This window comes from Chenopodium quinoa, unplaced genomic scaffold (genome assembly GCF_001683475.1).
Source record: "Chenopodium quinoa cultivar QQ74 unplaced genomic scaffold, ASM168347v1, whole genome shotgun sequence".
NCBI classification, from domain to species: Eukaryota; Viridiplantae; Streptophyta; class Magnoliopsida; order Caryophyllales; family Amaranthaceae; genus Chenopodium; species Chenopodium quinoa.
The window spans coordinates 5041659-5062369 of NW_018744469.1; the positions used below are offsets into that span (position 1 = coordinate 5041659).

A 20711-nucleotide genomic window follows, 5' to 3' on the forward strand; every position below is an offset into this window, starting at 1 on the left:
TTTTTTTCAGCCAATATGTATTAAGTGATTGTTGCCTGTCAGTTTGTGAATAAATTAACATCATGTGTTTAATTTGTAAACTTGTATGAGACCTTGCTTGAACTTGAGGTGAATGGAGGCTCTGTATTGTCTTCGGCAGAGGTAGCAGAGTGTAATGAACACGGTATTCCAGCTAAATTTTTTTTTTTATAGAGTTTGTGTACTATTGTGATTGACTGAATTTATTCATAGCTAGAAAAACTGTGTGATCTGAGCTTTTACGGGAGGTGTAAGATGCCATAAAGAGTGAAGGGGGCCTGGTAAGGTCTTTAGCCTAAACTCCTCGAACTTCAAGCCTGACCCACGTAGCAGAGGTGTAGGTTTAAAATGAGCAGTTGGATATGCTTACGTATGTAACTAGTATCTTGGTCAGCGCATGCTTGGGTTTAGGTTTTGCTTTGATCAAATTATGATATGTTTGACCATTAATTATTGTGATCTACGATAAAGGGCTGTTTGGTTTAACAAAGGGAAAGAGTTTTAGAAAGGGAGAGGTTGAATGGAAACCAAAACCTCTGAATTTACGTACTTTCTGGGTATCGAATTATTTGACATTTATTTCTTTTTAGTACCACCTAGGTTTCGTTTTATTTGATCTGTAACGGTGTGACATGCAACAATATCTAAGTAAAATTTGTTTGTGAGTGGTAAATGAGAGAAAAAATTTGTTTGAGTGGTAAATGAAGTGAAAAAAATAAAGTTGTATTTGACGAGGAGAGAAAATGAGAGAGAGAATGAAATGAAAAGGAAAAAAACAATTGTTGCAAGCGTGTTTCCTGTGTGGCTTACCATGTTAACACACAAATAACCCCTAACCGACTGAGTAACCCTCAACTGATCAAGTAACCCCTGACCAATCGAGTAACACTTAACAAAGTAACCCCTGATGAAGTAACCCCGACCACACAGTGTGACCAGCCACATATGAAACTTTATAACAGTAGTATTCAATTAAGAAAAACGTTGCAAATAAATTAAAGCGGAGATAGGAGAAAGTTTATTTTAGTTGACATGGTTTTATTTTAGGCAATTTTATGAGATAAAATAATTTTACGTGCATTTTTCTATCTCCTCTCTTTATAGAAAGTTCCACTTTCTCCTCCCTCACAACTAGCATCATATTTTTCTCTCTAATCTTTGTATTTATGTTATTCATGCAAAATATTTTAAATTTTGTAAATATATGAAAATATCAAAAAAAAATTACAACGGAGAAAATCCGATTACACTTACGGGGGCTAAGCTTTACCCTCTCAACCACCCTAACACTAAATATTTGCCGGGGAATGGGAGTACAACTTTCATGTCCAGCTAACATGTACAAATATGGGGTTTGATGATTTCCTTCAGATAATTAGGACTGCTCTTCTACGCTTCTTGTACATGCAAAAACTATATATGGTATACCTTTTACTAGCCTTGTGCTTCACATTTAACGTGTGCAACTTTTCTTATTTGGACAGAGATTAATACAAATCTAATGACATTTCATTTGATAATTTTTTTGTTTAAATATCAGTGTATAAATACGAGTAAGGTTTAGCCAAATCTAGAAATCAAATCAAAAAATTTTTTTGGTGAACTAAATAGCCGGAAACAGATTAATATTTAGAACAAGCAACAACATTAAACTATTAATGTATCATTAGGGTAGCACATTGTAACTAATTCACTAAAGTAAATAATTATATTGGGATTTTCAAAATTGCGTATGTGATTCATCCTAGATTTCTAAGCAATACATCCAAATACAATGTACTCCCCATCCTCCAAGGTCCTTCGAATCCACAAAAGAAAACTTATATATAAACTTATATATATATATAAGAAAAAAAAAAGAATAATATTAATGAAAAAAATAACTATACTCTATCAGACTTTTAGAATATACATAGGTTATAAGCTTCCTAATGGGATGAACTACCACTGAGCTGTAACCAAAAACAACCTTATTGATTCGGAACCAGCTGAATGGAATTCGACTTCTTTCGAGAAATCGAGATCTTTGGGCTTCATTTATTGTACAACTGTATTCCAAGCAGCTTCCATTTTCATGCTCAAGATATGTAGAGATTGAAAGCAATCTACTTTCCCCTATGTTTCTCAAATTCAGCTACCTATGTCGGGCACAATAAAGGAGTCTGAAGGTTAGCTTAGACTTGATCAATTTACAAGTCCCTATGCCAACACAAGTACTTGAGGTAGGTCAAAGCTCTGAGTAGTGTAGTTTTCAACAAGGCAGCCCATAAACGAGCTTTGCTAGTAGCAAAACATGAAGTAAAAATCTAAAATACAATATGAACAGCAAAATGAAGCATATCATGGTATTACGTTCTAACATACATCAGAAATACTTTCGAGCTTAACAAGACACATCAGTTGGCTGGTTTTTGGCAACATTACCAGCATCAAGTGATACAGTTTTGGTGGTGACATCATAGGAGGATAGGACATTCCTCTGCAACCAGGAATTCATCGAGTTAATATCATACTTCAGAGTTTTGAGCTCAACCAGAAGCATAGATTACGAAAACCTATCAATCCCCATTCCCAAGTAAGAATGATCAAATTCATTTCCCCGAAAGAAAAAGAATCGTAAAATTCAGTTCAACAGAAGAATCAACAACAAAAATTCACAAGAGACTTTCATTACTAATTTCTATACAAATTGTATATAAATTCAACACCTTTATGGCCATATATTACCACCCATCTGCTGGTTAATGCAATTCAAGGATTCAAGATTAAAGTGAAAACAAAAAAAAACATATAAATCCTAATAAATTTGATGTCAGAAAAAAAAAAAATAAATAAATAAATTTGGCATCACAATGGTTTAGTACAACAAAATCAAGTTCTGTAGATGTCAAAGTGGAACCTCTTCGCATGTGGTCAAAGAAGTTTAGTACGGAGTACTTACTATTGGCTCAAAATCAGGGCTAGACAGGTTCAAAGTTAGGTTCCGCATCAGTAACAATACCTGTAGACATGTTTGACATAATGTAAGGAAGGGAAAAGAATTTGCAGATTTACATGGTCAGATGAGTTGTTCCAAGAAATCAGACATGAAAGTACACTACAAAGTACAAATGACAAATTGACACGTGAAATCCATTGTGTGGCAATAAGATTCGACACTGGGGAATGTGACAATTATGTAAGTTTGGATTCCTTTCCCCAAATTATTACTAATTTAGTGGAGCTTGATATAATTCCCTCACGCTATCCCCTAAAATTATGAACACTAAAAAGGATTTATCCAATCCAACATTTCCTTAACTTAGGCCATATTCTCTTTACTACTCATTGTAAAATCTTGACTTATGCCTGTATGGAACAATTCATTTCCCAATGTGCAATCCTAATTTTACATATAATCATAAGAGGCTGCAGAAAAGAGGAATGAACTACGGAGATTTTTAAACTAAGTTTCTGTTACATACTACCAGAAGTCAGATTATGTATCTTGCATTAATCTTGTTATTTGAAGGTTATTGATCAACATGAACTTTTGTTGTGGCTCACCTAGAACAGTTAGATTTCCAATAGAGTAGGTAAAATTTCTGTTAAGAATTTAGCTTTCTACTTCTGAGTCTGTCATACTATTGGAACTTTTTAAGTTTCAAAGAGCATAAAACAGTAATTGGGTAAAACTTACTGTTTCAAAATTGATTGGATCCATTTCTTTGAGCTTTCCCATATGACCCTTGGTTTCTGGGTCAAAGACACTTCCTATGAAACTATAAACCTCTGCGAAATCTGGTAAACCTGTAATGACATTCAACAAGAGTCTTGATTAAACAAGAAAAGTCTTAATAAAGTAATATTAACCAAACATCATCTAATATAAAAAATGCGTAGCTAAATCTAGTCTAGAAAAAAAATTATGGCAAGCAGTAAGCAATGGAATTTTAATAAAGTCACTTCATATCTATAGTAGAACTTCTATTGAAGTTAATTCTCTTTCTTTCGCACCATGAGAGAACCAAAGAATATATCTAGTAAAATGTATAAAGAATAAAACCAAATTTGAGTTAAGAAGCACTCAAGAAATGCAAACATTACTAAGAACAAATTAATGCAAAAGGCATAATCGCCATAATAGCAAGAAAGGTTGCCATAATAGCAAGAAAGGTCACAGCTTCTATGATTCAATATCTTACTTAAAGCTTATGACAAATAAAAGATATCTTAAAGAGAAGAGTTATGAAAATTTATTTTTTAGTGTAAAAAGTGTGAGGCAATTGATAGCTACTTTAGTTAATGGAACTTTGAACAGATATAAGAGTATAAGTAGCCCATACAAGATATAGAGAGAATTGCAGTGTAATAATAAGCCAAGCCAACTTGACCAATGTTCAATTATCATTATTGCCTAAATACCAATAATGAATTGATGTTCCAGCTAAAGCATATGGTGATGGGGGGAGAGGATTGTAAGAAACTAAGAACCCTAATAAAAATTTTGGTCAGGAATTTTTTAACAACCATGCGGTGGGTAACAAGAAATCAACCCACGAAAATCGGTTTTTTCTAAGCATGCAGGAAGAAAAAAACAATCATTTTTGGAAAAAAAGATTCTCCAAAAGAAGATAGCTTGAATAGCAATATACATTTAATATTGTTGGGGTAGGCAATCCAAGTCCCACATGGAAAGAATAAGGTAGAAAAGACTTCCTCATAAGTTAGAGAACGCTTCAATTAGTATGAGGCCTTTCCGGAAGGCACCCGAAAACAAATTCGTGCAGGCTAGACCCATAGCGGACAATATCATACTAATGTGGAGTGATTGTGTGTGCGGCCCATCAAGATGGGTGACCCCGGCCCAACAAATATATGAAGGAATTCACCGTAAAGAGAGAATGTAGGTAGCAAGGTGGGGTTTGTCGTCTTTTTTGTTAAGATAAAAGATGACTATTGAGAGAAAATAGTGCACATGTGAGTTACAAAGATTGAAGCTCCAAACCTGTTGCTTTCTGAACAAAATCTGAGCGTTGTACATTTCGATTCAAATAAGTTTTTGCTTGATTAGTATATTGAGACTATTTATAAAGGAATTGACCAAGATCATGGAAACAATATGCAATATTTACAGTAACTTACCATGAAGTATGGGGCTTTTTCCTTGCGTTGGTAACTCAGAATTTGATACAGATCTGTTTGAGCTCCCAATTCCACTTGCAGAACTTCCACTAATTCTAGGAAATCCTTTTCTTCCAACATCTGCTGAATCAATGATAAAACACATCAGAAGCATAGAATATTGAATACAATCTTTTAAAGAATAAATAAAGATGCTTAAAATGAGAATGATTTTAAATAATTAATTTTTTAATTAGATGTGCAACTAAACTTTTTGAATGAAATGTGATGTGCATATATAATAAACATAATGTGTTATTTTTTACTTTAAAAAAAATTGAAAAAAAAAAAATCAGCTCGAAAATCATAATTTGCACATTCAGTTGAAAAAAAATATACGAAGTACATATTACGTTAAAAAAAAGTTGCACATCAAATCTTCTCATCCTTCTCATTTCAAGAAACTTTTCACAGGATCCCAATCCTATACATATATTGTAGATAAGTTATCCCACATCTATCCTACAAGAGTGGGATGTAATTTGCCATTTGAATGACACAAGAGTTATATAATATATACCTTCTGCAATATTAAGATTATAGTCATCAGATGGCATAATTCCACTTGTTGCAGGGTTTGTTAGAACGGAGCCATCACTCCATGCAGGATACCCAGGTGCAATAGCATTGAAGGAAGCAGAATAAGCAATTGCTGCTTGTGGAAGCACAGACACTGTCAATTGTCCAAAAAACTGCTAAATCAGTACCCAAAAGTTAATACCAATCATATCTTATATTTATCAGTTTCTGTCACTTGAACAAACCATTTTTTGGTGCTTTTTGGGGGTAAGGATGAGCTGCTTTCCGTTTAGGGCGTGGAGGTGGCACATGAGCTGCTGTACCATTCTTTTGAACTTTCAAAAAATATTTCTGAGCATGGCTGCGAATCTACAGAAGATAAAATTGTAAGATGTTGTTCTCTGAAAAAGTGTATGTTTAATTTTGCAACAATCTACACCAATAAAGCATCTGAATTCAAAAGGGAACCTGATGTTGGACATCCAAGAATTTAATCAGTTTTCTAAACGATTAGCATGAGTTATTCAGTAAATAACTTCTGGTGGGTGAGGTTACAAGTGCAAACTAATTTATTCTAAAAGAAGACTTTTAAAGTCTCTCCATCAAGGTAAGTCCACCAGAGTCTTAAATATATTGACAATTGTTACAAAGTGTTCTAAAGTAAATCTGTAATAATATTTTGTCATCAAGTGTTTCGATTAAAAAAGGAAAATCTTCTCTAACTGTAAATACATAGAATTTCCTCAATCACTAACTCAGCAGTACCAACAAACTCTGCAAAAGAAAAGCTCCAAAATTCTCAAAAAGAATTTTCAACTATGAGAAGTGTAACATAAATTTCAACTATGAGAAGTGTAACATGACAGTAAAAAATTTATCTTTTATTGACATAAAGTATACAGTATGTCATGCAGACTCTTTAAATGTCTTTTCACAGAATTTGCTTAGAGATTTCCTATCAAATCACATCTATCAGTAATTAGAATCTCAAGAGGTAGCACTTCATTTGTAGAAAATACAAGTCAAAATGCAAGGAAAACTACACACACACACACAAGCGCTATTGGTTTGCTCTTATTGATTCAAACTTCAAGGCAGTTTGTTTAATTAAATCCATCTTCAGAATAGCTTTCCCAAAGTGTAGCAGATTCAACATCTAGAGTTTATAGACTTACCATTTTGCGAAAGGAAAGGCTACAATATCATTGTCATGAAAACTACTATTGCTACCTGTACCACCAAGGCCTAAATTTAACTCCCTTATTCTTCTAGCACAAAAGTTCAGAACCAGAGTGAACTACTGAGTAAGACCTGGAAGTCTAGAAGAAACTTTCAAGTCACGATCAACATAAGATTGTATCATCAATAAGAGGAATAAAAGTAAAACACCTCTCCATTTGGTGGAAGGTCATAAATTCTTGAGCAAAGGAAGAAATTGCCACTCCTGTAAGCCCCCTTTGTTTCTTCACCCTGGGTGTTTTCACTCCTAAAGCAGGAACTTTACAGCAATGTTTAAAGTATGCAAAGGGTTCAAACGGAAACTAGAAATGAAGCATGCCACATTCCCACTCAATAAGCATGACAAGCTGATGGCATCAAGTCTGGTACGTGAGAAGAAATATGTCATTGCGACTCGTTTCCAACAGGCTTAAAGCAAATAAAAAACAGAGGTATGAAGTTGGAGCATCTCCTTGTACAGAACCCAATAAAAGGCAAAGCTTAAGCCATACCCAAGAGGCTTCCACTGAGGTAATAAGACTTGACTAATACCATGCAACAAAGGCCATATGTTAACTCGTAATTATCCATTCTTGAGATCTTATTTAAGACTTCATCCCTTTTTATTTGCTCCATATTCCTCTTTGGGGTGTCCATCTGATATATCTCCATTAACCTAAACCCACTTACTCTCTCTCTCCTCACCAGCTACAGTTGCAACCTCATAGACAAAATTTTACTTCCTTAAAATTATGAACTTTACTATATGGGGCAACCAAAAAGAAACAGACATAGTATGATGTTTATAGGATGTAACGGGGCGGATAAACAAATGGATGAATGAAGCATTTTGGTTTTGAAGTAAAAAAGGCTTTACTTCAGACTTTTCTACATCCTTTTGGCCACTTTGTTTGAGGATAAACTGTAATACCATGTTTTCTTCTAAACTCAACCTTTTGCCTATAAAGACAAATTCTCGAGTAACCAGGGCCAACTATGGGCCTGTGCAAAGCGACCCACAGCAGAGGGAGCTGAAATGCAAAGGGCCTCCAATTGAAAAAGGCTCGATAATGATATAAATAAAATTAATGTCTAAAATGTTATGTAAATGAAATTTGCTAAGTTAGTAGCAGCCAAAAACTTAAGTCATTTAATCTTGAATTGTTGTTCCATCGTTCAAGCCCCCATGGCTACTAAATTTCTGCATTTTTAAATTTTTTTTTTGTTCAGTAATTAGTTTACTAAGAGGCAAATTTTGCTAATTTTTTTATATAATAAACAAAATAACAAACTTTAAAACTTGAAAATACAATGCTAGTATCAATTTCATAAACTCAATAATACGAACATAAGTTTTATGTGTTTTATCATGTAAAAAAAGAAAGGTAGTAGCAATGACTTTAAGACTATAAAGCTTAATTTCATATTTAAAATTACACATTTCAAAATAATTGGGGCCTGATTTAAAAATAGCACAAGGCCCCTAAATTGCTTTCAGATAACCCAGCGGGTAACTTACCACTCTACAAAATTTGTTAAGACTTTGGAGTATCTTCCTACACTCTCATAGTCTCATATGTTTTTTATATTTCAGATTTGGAGCATTATACTGCAGTATTCTGTATACATGATGCATAAACTAAATCAATGTCCCTCGTTACAAAAGAAATTAGACAAATTCGATCATAAAACTAGTAATGCACAAAAATTGACTAGCTAATTGAATAAAACATAATTTAACACGCCCAAAAAATATGCTCGTTTCAACTTTGAGCGTCGGAGTCAATACATTATCACTAAAATTATGCAATGGATTAATGAATTACTGGAGCATCGCACTTTTAACCAAAACTAAAGCCAAAACTCTATTAATTTAAGAAGAGTAACCTGAATCACAGTTTTTGAACCGACAAAATCTTCGATTTTTTTCCAATCACGATCAAACCTAAAACATTCCAAATTTGTAACAAATTAAAAATATCAAAAAATATAACCAAAATATGGAGTATGAAAACAAAAAAAATAAGTTTACATACAGTTGAAGAGCTTCAAGGAACTTGTCGTGTTCTTCTTCAGTCCAACTCTCACGAGACTTGGTAATTGTGTATGGCTTCCTCACCTTTTTTCCTGACGACGACGGCCCTTCACCCGCTGAAGACGACGCTCCATTTGCCGTATTTGGCTGTCCGCCCACGTTCATCTCAACTTAGTTCAGTTCAATTTAAATAAAATTTTTGACGATAATAGTACGAACACGAAGGGGTCCCGTAAAAACTGTTAGCTGTGGTAGCAGTCGTCTAAAAATAATACTCCGTAGTAAGAGTGAGGGGGTTTATGTTTACTCAGCTGAGCAGGTGATCTGGGTTTGTGTTGTGCACTTGCGCAGTTATGCTGATCCCCACTGAAAAATGAAGAAAAAGGACCCGCTAAAATAATGTGTGGGTGGAAAGAAGTGGGGCAGTATCTTTCTCTCTCCTCACAAAAATAAGGGATTGTCAACCATTCAACTAACATTTGTGTGTTTCTCTTCATTCTTTGTCTTGTCAAACACGTTGGGTTACTTGTAGACACGTGTCGTCTTTTTAAAGATAAAACACCCCGATCAATAACATAATATTAAAACAGAGAGGGAGTTTAAAGAGAGTATTGTTATACATAAATAATTGTATAACGAGCGATAAGGCAGTAATTACACGTAATGTATATTTTATTAGACTAGTACCATTGAGTGATCAATAGTACCATTGGGTGATCAAATAATATCATTGAATATTCAGTGGTAATATGTATGTAGTGGTACTATATATGCATTCAGTGGTACTAACTACGTGCAAATATAGTATTACTAAATAACCAATGTTATTATATAAGCTTACAATTAAAAGTGGTTCCACTCACCTTTCTCTCTCCTCCTTTCTCAATTTTCCATGTGATTTTTAATATTTAGTATTTGTTATGCATTTGCAAATGCATAACAATACCACATTAGTATTTCCTCCTAAAACAAACACCAACAATGACATGTGTCACTTCCTGATGCAGTTTTTTCCCTCCAAAACCCCCTCTCTTTTTTTAACAAAAATATTTTATTTTAAAAATATTTTTATAATACAACTATAATAATATATTATTCATTATCTTATATATATTATCTTTATAATAATTGTATTCATTTTTATTTCATGTTCTATTTAATTAAAATAGTTACACAAAATTTTGAAACCTTTTAATCAAGGGAGAATAAACTATTAACTGATGATTGTTTTTCATTTAATCATCAAATGAAGAACAAAAACTAACTTTGGGTTAGTTGGGTGTACGGTGTACCTGGGTGTATATAAAAAATTTCAAAAATATGGTGGAGAGTATAAAATAACAGAGCCAAAAATACAAGATTGGGGTTCGATGAAAACAAAAAAAAAATCCCTCTTCATGGTGTTGATTTTTTTTTCCCACCGATACAATATATGATGTCAGCTATAAGTTTTTTCTTTAATTATTCTACTTAGCTTATTTTTTGGAAGTACATTATATATTTTTTTTAACTAAATTAATTCATTAATAAAACGTCATACAACATTATACATTCTATAGCTTTATTGGGAATAACATTGCGTGCACCATTAATGTAATATAATGCATTCTATTTTTAATATTTTCAACACAACTAATCAAAAATAATTTTTTTTTTCTAAATCATAATTTTAATAATTTTTGCTTTATTATTTCATCTTTCCTATATGCATTGCATTTGTTTATTTCACATGATTTACCTCATTTTTATATTATATGACAAATTAATTATGGAAAAAAAATAATTATTACTACTGTGCATCGAACGGGCACTAATTTAGTATTGTTTACTAGTTCAAAACCCGTGATGTTCACAGTTTTACAATAGTATTTCATTATTAGTTTATTAGAAATTGTACAAAAAGAAATTATTATAAGTAAAAAAAAGACATTTAAAAAAGAAAAGTACAATATACATTGTGATATACTATAAGATTAATCTCGATCAATGTCTAATTTTACAGTACAATTAATGTGAAATAGAATGAGTAATAATATTATAGTATAAATAATATGAAAGCATACTCATGTTCTTAATTAAAATGTCTTTTTATGATATTATTGTTGATAACAAAAAAAATAGAACAATAATAACATAATAATAATAATATCCTAAGTAGTATTTTATAATATTTTGTAACATTTTTTATTCTTTATCCACTATATTTTTTAATTTTATTTAAGTTATTGGTGTTGGGCAGTATAAGGCCAAAACTTCTCCATGAGATATAGTAACTGACTTCTTCCAATAACAAAATAAAAAACCAAAACAAAATAGAATAGTAACAAAAAATTTTGGCGGGAAAATTTTTTTATGAGGAGATGACGCTTGTAATTAAGGGATAATTATGGGGATTACTTTAGTATATAGTGTAGACTAGAGTTAACTCTGCGCCATTGAAAATCATACTTCCTTCTTTTCATATTAATCGCAACACTAGGGTTTTAACAAATTTTAAGAAATTTTTTAAGGTAAAGCATAAAATAAGGTTTTTATAATATAAAGTATTGTTAATAGGCGAGATAAATAATAAAAAAAAACTAGTGTAAGTGGGGTTGGTAAGGAAAGAGAAATAATAAAATATTTATGAAAGTGGGGTTAGTAGGAGGGAGAAACTATAAAATAATGGTGGGTCCTGTTTCGGGGTTTTCTGATGTCCTGCGGGAGAGTTACAATTCCGAGACTGGAACCGGACGCCTGTACCTGCAAAATAACGGAGACTCCTGAGAGCTCCGCCTCCAACGGTCAAGTTAGTACCTGATTAAGGAGTAATTAATGCGGAAATTAAAGTAATAAGGTCTCTCTAGGTGAGAGTGTTTAATGTTGGTTAATCGGCTTTGTTAGCGAGATCAGCCGGTAATTAGTGTGTTCCGTAATGTTTCTGTTCTGTTCTTCAGGTGAGATTAATTGCTTGATCCCCTTTAATGAGGATTAATTAAGTATTTATAGTCTTGAGAAGCGTGCCACTCTCTAGGTTTAGGGTAAACCTAGGGCTGACCGGGCCTCTAAACAGGATTGGGCCTTGTTGGCCGGTTTTCCCATTTGGCATGGGTGGACACGTGGCGTGTCTCAATTGGTCCGTAGAGGACGTATCTGTGATTGACACGTGGCAGGCTCCTATTGGCCTACGTGAAGGACACGTGGCGGAACCTGGTTGGTCCACTTGTCAGACGGTGATTGGTGGATAAAAATCCCCTAATCATTTGCCCCTCACAGGTGGCACGTGACTGGTCACGTGTCACCTGTGACAGGTGCCGCACGGTGACAGGCGACGGCCTGCTACAGGTGTCACCTTGCAAATGGCCGAGAGATTTTCCCGCCCAAATTTTGAATTTGGAAGCGACCCTTCGCCTTCTCACTTTGCCTATATAAGGAAGTGCTGACTTCGGTCATTTTCACATTTGAGAACTTTGCGAGAACATTCGGACCCCTGAACTTGCTCTGACATTTCGGACCTTTTCTGCCTACCGCCTGTTCTGACAAGCCGACTGCACCGGATTTCCAGAACTTCATCAACCGTCACTCGTTCAGGTAACTCAGTTCTCTTACTCTTAATTTTCTTTTTATTTTTTGAAATGGCACCACGGAAGCACACGACACGACCTAAGTTAGTGATCAGCCGGTCACCGGGGACGGCTGAATCTAGGACTAGGAGTGCCGCCTGCCCTTTTCTGGACCCATCTTTGCCCTTTATACAAAGTCCGACTGTATCTGTGTCTATGCAGAACGTGATGGCCAGAACAAAAAAGACTGCTATGATCTCAAACTCGGACGGCTCCTCCCAAAGAGTGCTCATTAGTGAAACATCTGACCAGGCGCCAGATGTAGAAGTGAAACGAGGCGGCTGCCAAGGCGACAGTTCTGAGGGAGGGGTCAAGGTGGTCCCTTCCCATTTCACCGTTGATATGTCTAATTTTCCTCCTGCTCCTTCTAAGGGAGAGGAGGCGGGCCCCTCTGGGAGAGGGGAGGAGTCGTCCTCTTCGGAATCGTCAGAGGACGAGTCCGAGTCCAGCTCTTCTGGCCACGCTTCTCCAGGCTCAGAAGAAAGAAACAGCCGCCTACAAGAGGCGAGGCTTTCTCATGCAGTTGAGAAGGGGGACAATTGGGCGGAGCCGTTCGCCTCTTACAGAGAGGAAAACACCCCTTACTACTGCACGGTACCCCGGGGCCGGATCGCAACCATGCAAGACAAAGTGGAGAGCTTTATAGCTAACCACAGAATGGGCCCCGAATTTTTACTGTTCGTGCCAGATCCAGAAGACACTGTCGTCTGGCCGGCTGGTACCAGCTATGATGACGGCTGCTTTGGCTGCTATGTGGCGGCCATCAAAGCTGGACTGCGCTTCCCATTACATCCGGCTGTTCAGCGGATTTTAGATGGGTATGATTTGGGGTTATGGCAGTTAGCCCCCAACTCTTGGGTAAACGTACTCGGCTATGTGGCCGGGTGCGAAATGAACGGGGTGGAGCCAAGCTTTGAGGCTTTCGCCCACATGAACTATCTCAGCCGGACCCCTAAGTCGGGAGGTACCGGCTGGTATCAATTAACAAGCCATAGGGTTACCTCATGACGAGAGGTAAGGCGAACAAATGGAAGGATTGGCGGAACACCTTCCTTATCATCGAGGGTTCAGACACGGAGCTGAACCAACGCTTTAACAAGTGGAATAGGGATCCGCCTCTTCTCGCAGGCGGCCGCAGCATGCCACCTGTTCCCCCAAAGGCTAAAAAAGAGATCCTAGACAAAGGACTCTTCAAAGTAGAGACTAGGGTGAACTCTACTTCAGGGGTACGAGAGCAAGTACCCCTAAACTGCGTCCCGAGCTTCAAGTGGCTCTATGAGGAGTACTTTTGGCCGCCTGTGGCCTCAGCAGTCGGTGCTCTAGAGGTAGCCGGCCTGACAAATACTCTGTTTTTTCACGCCTTGTTTACTTGGATCTTTACTAACTTTGCTGTTTATTTTTTTTTGCAGCTGACGCCATGAGTAAAATAACAGCATCCAAGACTGCGGCGGCCATGTTGCGGGCCTCTCTCATGCAACAGTCTTGTACCGACTCCCCCAACAAGGGGGCACCCTTGGTAGGCTTCGAAACTCTTCCTCTTTTAGGAGTTGTCTTATGCATATACTAACTCTTTATTTTTTTTTTATTTTTTTATTTTCAGTCGGGCACTCCAAGAGCTTCTTCGTCGCAACAGCCAGACCCCAAGGCCCGGAGGACGACTGTTGCAAGCTCTCCTGGGTCTTCCAGGAAAACAGTGGCGGCTGAGAAGCAGCCGGCCACTTCTTCTAAAACCCCGGCGGGGCCGCCTAGAAGTATGGACAATTACTTGTAAAAACTTTTACACTTGCTTCCTTCTTGACTAGGTCTAACTTGCTTTTTTACGCTTGATGCAGCCGGCCCTCAGGGGCTTGACTTGGTAGAGGTAGCCAAGTCCATGATCAAAGTAGTTCCTCCATCTGAAAGGGAGGCGGTCAGGGGTGCCGGCACCCTTGACCTTGATGGGATTGCAGGGGTCCTTGCTGAGGTATACTTTTTGAGTATTTGAATTCCAGGACGCCTGTTATCTTTTTTGTTTGGAAACTGACGCCTGTTTTTTTTATGTACTTAGGCCCTGCTCCGAGTTAACGGCCTTCGCAAGCCGCTTGATCGGAAGAACAAAGAGGTAAAGGCCGCAAAAGCTATGGCCGCCTCTAACTGTGATAAGGCAATGTTTCAAATTGCCCAAAATGAAGTACTGACCATTGATATTCTTTATTATCAGGCGCAGGCTACCGCCGCTGTTCGGGCTCAGTTAGAGGCGGCCCAGAAGAAGAATGACGAGCTGGAGGCGACCATCACAAATCTTAAGGCCGAGCTGAAACCTCTTCGCCAAAAAATGTACTCTTACGAAGCCATGGAGAAATCCTTGGCCAGCGTAAAAGAACGCCTGGTGAGCCAAGAGAAGAGTCTTACCCAAGAGCTCTCGGAAAAGGCCGAGCAAGAGAAGAAAGAGCTCGTCCGGGAGATGATGGAAGACTCCGCTCAAATCCAGCGCATGACCTGGGGCCGCCTGTTCCCCAATGCCGACTTTGCCTCTTGGGAAAGAACGTACCGCCAGTGTTCGGAAACATATAATCAAGAGATCCTGGCGGCTGCTGAAGAAGAGGCGTTGGGAGATGCGTTGGAGGAGGAGGAGGAGTCGGTTGTGGCGCTTGTGCCATTTGGGGGTGAGGCATCAAAAAAGGATGCAGCTGATGCCGAGTCCAGCAAGAAGAGTGCTGACCAGGCGGCAGCTGCTAATACTGAATTGCCCCCTTCTTAAGCTTAATGTATTTTTTCCACGGCCTGCGTGCCGTTTGCTTTGTATTTACCCGGCCAGGGGGCCGGGGCTTTGAATATTTTGCTGGTCTTTAATGACCGGCTTATTTTTAATGAATTTTTGTTTTGCTTCAAATTTGTCTAAGTATTCCATATCTAATATCCCATTGTTCACTAGACCGACTGTTGTACATGGCCGAACGTTGCAGACAGGTACAAATAGTAAGTACGCCGCCTATGCCCCTGGACGACTGGTTGTCTGTTTCCAGGATAGACGATCAGTCGGCCATTTATTCAATCGGTATTCGAACTATTTTGTCTGGATCCTTTTTAGGCAGGCGTGCCTGTCTTTTTGTAATTTTAACCAAGTAGGAAAGTGGTCTGACCAAGTAAATAGAGTATTACCTAGTCGCCAAGGAATTAAGTAAGTAGGATAACAAGCGGCGGGTACCGGTTGTTTCCCTTTATTGCCAATGTTGGCTTTTAACTCATAATTTGTTAACCTAGCAAGAGTAGTGGTTGAGAGTCCCTGTTTGTTAAAAACAGGCGGACGACTCATACCTTTTAGGCTCCATACTAAGTTTGAGTGACTGTTAAGTTAACATAGGAGTTACTTAGTCTTCGTCACAATCTAGATTGAGTAGTAGAGGTACCAGCCGGCTGATCCTCTTGATTTGCCAATGTTGGCTATTTACTCAATAGGTTACCTAGTAGGAATAGGGGTTTTGAGTGCCCTTGTTTGTTAAAAACAGGCGGACGACTCAAACCTTTTAGGTTCCATACCAAATTTGAGGGAGTGACTATGAGTTAACGTTGGAGTTACTCAGTCGCCGTCACTTTTGTTTGAGAAGTAGAGGTACCAGGCGGCGTAGGCCGGCTAGACCCCTTGATTCGCCAATGTTTGTTGGCTATTAACTCAATAGGTACCCCCTGCATTTATCCCAAGTAATACAGGCGGTCATCTGACTCAGATGTCAACTGCTACCACTGGTTTGGTTAGTGATAGAGTTATCCTTGTCTCAAAAACGGCTACGTGGTTGCCCTTGGGGACAGTCGTATAGGTGCCGTGTAATTAGTTTATAGAACAATGTTCCACCCAAAAGGGAGCTGCTCTCTGCGACGAATTTCATCTGGAGGGATGCCGTCGGACGCCTGCTATGATGTTGGGACATGTCGTATTAGTTTTGTAGATTTGATCAGTTGGCTTGGCGCCTGGTCTGATCATTCGGCCGGTGGCCTTGGTAAGTTCTTGGTGAACGTAGGTGCTAAGTAAAAGAAGGGTAGCCGCCTGTTAGGCATAGGGTCGGCCAGGCCCTAATCCTTTTAGCTAAGTATTGTGAGTAAAATACTCAATGGAGAATAGCCGACTGTTAAGGTACAGACGGCATGCCCTCTGAAGATAGAGTGAAAAACTCAATGGAGAGTAGCCGACTGTAAAGGTACAGACGGCATGCCCCTCGTAATACAAAATTGAATAGTAAGTGCAAACTTTATTAAGTAGCTCTTTACTTTACATCATTCAGAAGAAATATTTTTTAAGATTATCTACATTCCAAGTTCGAGGCAACGGTTGTCCGTCTGGTGATTCCAGACGGTAGGTACCGTCCCTAACTTCCTCATAGATTCGGTAGGGTCCTTCCCAGTTGGGAGTTAGTTTGCCAGACTCATTAGCCCTACCAACTGCTTCCATTTTTCTAAGTACAAAGTCCCCTACTTTGAGTGGACGCCTGTGTACTTTTTTGTTGTATGATCTAGTCATTCTCAGGCGATAGATCTCATGGCGCAAGACAGCATTGCCCCTCTTTTCAGGAAGTGAGTCTAATGCCAGGCGCATGGCTTCCCAGTTTGCCTCTTCGTCATATAGCATTACTCGAAGAGTCGGCTCGTAGTGTTCTATTGGAAGAAAGCTTCCGCACCATAAGTTAGGAGGAATGGAGTTTCTCCAGTCGCCCCTTTTTCAGTCGTCCTAATGGCCCAGAGAACATGTGGTAGTTCATCCGCCCATAGGCCGCCTGCTCGTTCAATCTTTTTCTTGAGACTGTCTGAGATGATTTTATTAAAGGCTTCTACCTGGCCGTTTGCTTGTGGACGGCCGACAGATGCAAAGTAGTGTGCAATTCCTTGGTCACCCAACCAGCTTTTGAGAACAGGCGTCTCAAATTGGGGACCATTATCAAAAACCATAGACATGGGAACCCCGAACCGAGTGATGACATTTTTCCAAATGAATGAAATTACATCCTTCGTCTTGATTCCCTTTACCGCCTCCGCCTCTACCCATTTAGTGAAGTAGTCAACGACAACAAGTATGTACCTTCTGCCGCCTGTAGCAGGCGTATATGGACCCAGAATGTCCATGCCCCACTTAGCAAACGGTAGTGGGCTGTGAATGGTAGTGAGGTCAGTAGCCGGACGGTGAATTAGTTTGCCAAACCTTTGGCACTTGTCACATTTTTTCACCATCTCCATTGCATCTGCTTCCAAAGTAGGCCAAAAGTAGCCCTGCCGCCTTGCCCTTTGAGCAAGCATCCTACCACCTATATGAGAAGCACAGTAACCAGAGTGAAGATCATCTAGTATCTCTCGTCCCTTTTCTGGAGTAACACACTTTAAGAAGGGTTGAAGGTACCCCTCTTGTGAAGTTCTCCCTTAATCATTTCAAAACAGGTGGCTCGTTTTTTCAGTGCTGCCACCTGTTGAGTATCATCCGGCAGTGTACCGTTTGTCAGATATGCCCTGATTGAATCCATCCAGGTTGAGCTTCTGTCTAGGATTCCAATAGGGCTTTCCTCGATGCTTCTCTTCTCCATTACTTCCCAAAAAAACATTTCGAGGAGTATCAGAGGAGGCGGATGATGCTAATTTTGACAGTGCATCCGCCTGGTTGTTTTCTGATCTCGGCACTTGGATCAGATGGAAATCCTCAAGGGAGCCGACTGCTTGTCGGACCGCCTGTAAATACTTGATCATGGCCGGATGGGTTGCTTCATATTCGCCATTGTACTGACTCACTATCAATTGTGAATCGGAACAGGCGTCTATTTTTCTTGCCCTGCCGCCTTGCACATGCGGATCCCGGCTAGTAAAGCTTCATATTCTGCCTCATTGTTTGAAGCCTGAAAACTGAAGCATAGAGCATACTCGAACCTGTCGCCCTCTGGAGACTGACATACGACGCCTGCTCCACAACCATTTGAAGTAGAGCTTCCGTCCACATATACCTTCCATACTTGGTCTGGAACTTGAGAGTCAGGAGGACGAGTCATCTCTACAATAAAGTCAGCAAAGGCTTGCCCCTTTACTGCTTTTCTAGGCTCGAAAGTAACTTCGAGGCTCTGTATTTCTATGGCCCATTTGATCATTCGGCCTGACGACTCCATGATGGTCAGCGGCCGCTTGATAGGTTGGTCTGTATACACGACGACTGTATGTGCAAAAAGTAGGGCTTCAATTTTTTAACAGCCATGAAGAGTGCAAGACCAAATTTCTCCACTAGGGGATACCTCAACTCGGCATTTTTCAGTACGTGACTGACAAAGTAGACCGGGAGCTGACAGCCGTCCCTTTCAGCAAGGAGAACAGCGCTTAACGCATGATCAGAGACGGCCAGGTACATGTAGAGAACCTCTTTGGGCAAAGGGCTGACCAGCCTCGGCAAGGAATGCAAGTGAACTTTTAATTTCTGGAAGGCGGCCTCAGCATCCGGCCCCATTCAAACCTTGCCTTTTTCTTAATTGCCTGGAAAATGTATAGGCATTTGTCGCCTGATCGGCTTAGAAATCTTCCCAAGGCCGCCAGACAACCGTTAACTTCTGAACCTCTCGGATGGTACGAGGCGACTGCATGTCAATGACCGCCTGCACCTTCTCAGGGTTCGCTTCTATTCCTCTTTGATTGATAAGGAATCCGAGAAATTTCCCAGACTCAACTCCAAATACACATTTCTTGGGATTTAGCATGACATGGTGCCGCCTGAGTGTGGCGAAAGTTTCTCGGAGATCTGACAGATGATCTTTCAGAAGTTTAGTCTTGACAATCATATCATCAATATATGCCTCGACGTTTCTCCCAATCTAATCAAAGAACACTGTGTTTATCATTCGTTGGAAGGTAGCCGGGGCATTCTTAAGACAAACGGCATGACCGTGTAACAGTATAACCCCTGATCAGTGACGAAGGCCGTCCTCTCCTGATCTTTCTTCCATAAGGGAATTTGATGGAAACCAGAGTAGGCGTCCATAAAGCTCATCAAAGCATGGCCGGCTGTTGAGTCGACCAGGTTATCAATTTTAGGCAGAGGGTAACTGTCTTTGGGGCACGCCTTGTTTAAGTCTGTGTAGTCTACACACATTCGCCAGGTGCCATTCGACTTTTTAACAAGAACCACATTTGCAACCCAGTCTGGGAAGTAACATTGCCGAATGAATCCTGCATCAAGTAATTTTTTAACTTCGGCGGCTGCCGCCTGACTTCTTTCTTCGCCATGGTTCCGCTTCTTTTGCCGTACCGGCTTCTTTTTCGGATCCACAGCGAGTTTATGTACCGCCAGATCAGGACTAATGCCTGGCATTTCATGGACTTCAAATGCAAAGATGTCCTTGTATTCTTTCAATAGGTTGTGAAAGTCGTCACCAAGGTTTCTCAGAGCAGTCGTCTCAACTTTGACTGTTCGGTCAGGACGTGAGTCGTCTAAGATCAGGTCCGCATGCTCACCAGCCGGCTGAGGGCGGAACTCATCCGGCCACTCCTCTGCCAATGATTGCTATTTTCTCGCTTTTCTTGCGGACTCTGTCTGGGACGCCTTTCTCTTTTTGGCGCCTGCTTCTTGAACAGGCGCACTCTCCTTGACATTGTCAAGGTCTGTTTTTTCACCACTTGACCAGTGGCATAACAGTGGGCTTGACATCCGAGAGATAGCACTCTCGGGCATCCTCTGATCTCCCTTAGGGAGCCGACTGTTCCATTATCCCTGTCAAACTTAAGCAACATAAGAGACGGGATTATAACAGCCTTGGAATTATTCAGGGTTGGTCGACCAGAATCATGTTGTAGGCCGAGAGTTCCTCTACTACTAGGAACGGACTACCATGTGTCGTCCTTCCCCTTTTTCGCCCAGGCGAATGGGTAAATCTACTCGTCCAGTGGGTGGACGACTCCTCCTCCAAACCCTATTAAAGGGTGGGAGGCCGGATGTATGCAGTCCGTCTGATATTTCAGTTTCGACAGACATTTGCTGCTGATGAGATCTGAGGAGCTCCCGGTATCTATGAGGATTCGGCCAACTCTCTGGTTGGCCACTTTACATTCAATAACGAGAGGGTCGTCATGCGGCCCCCTTACCCCTCCTAGATCCTCTTCAGTGATGACAATCTCAGGAAATGTATATTTGGACGGCCGTTCTTGGTGAACGGAATTTACAT

General features: G+C 39.4%; 1 protein-coding gene across 5 annotated transcripts; it reads right to left on the bottom strand.

Annotated features, from left to right (window-relative positions):
• Positions 1 to 1704: 1704 nt before the first annotated feature.
• On the bottom strand, positions 1705 to 9385 carry LOC110697589 (protein REVEILLE 8-like). 5 transcript variants are annotated; one of them, XM_021874977.1, is made up of 9 exons: positions 8955 to 9385; positions 8806 to 8863; positions 5946 to 6069; positions 5702 to 5854; positions 5143 to 5265; positions 3698 to 3807; positions 2960 to 3019; positions 2443 to 2497; positions 1705 to 2156 (listed from the first exon to the last, which is right to left on the bottom strand). In XM_021874977.1, the coding sequence occupies exons 1-9, from the start codon at positions 9116 to 9118 to the stop codon at positions 2149 to 2151; spliced, it is 855 nt and encodes a 284-aa protein (XP_021730669.1). In that variant the 5' UTR covers positions 9119 to 9385; the 3' UTR covers positions 1705 to 2148. The 5 variants fall into 5 exon arrangements, with proteins under 5 accessions (XP_021730669.1, XP_021730670.1, XP_021730667.1 ...); XM_021874978.1 differs by lacking the exon at positions 2443 to 2497; XM_021874975.1 differs by having other exon boundaries at positions 1705 to 2497.
• Between the last annotated feature and the right edge of the window lie 11326 nt (positions 9386 to 20711).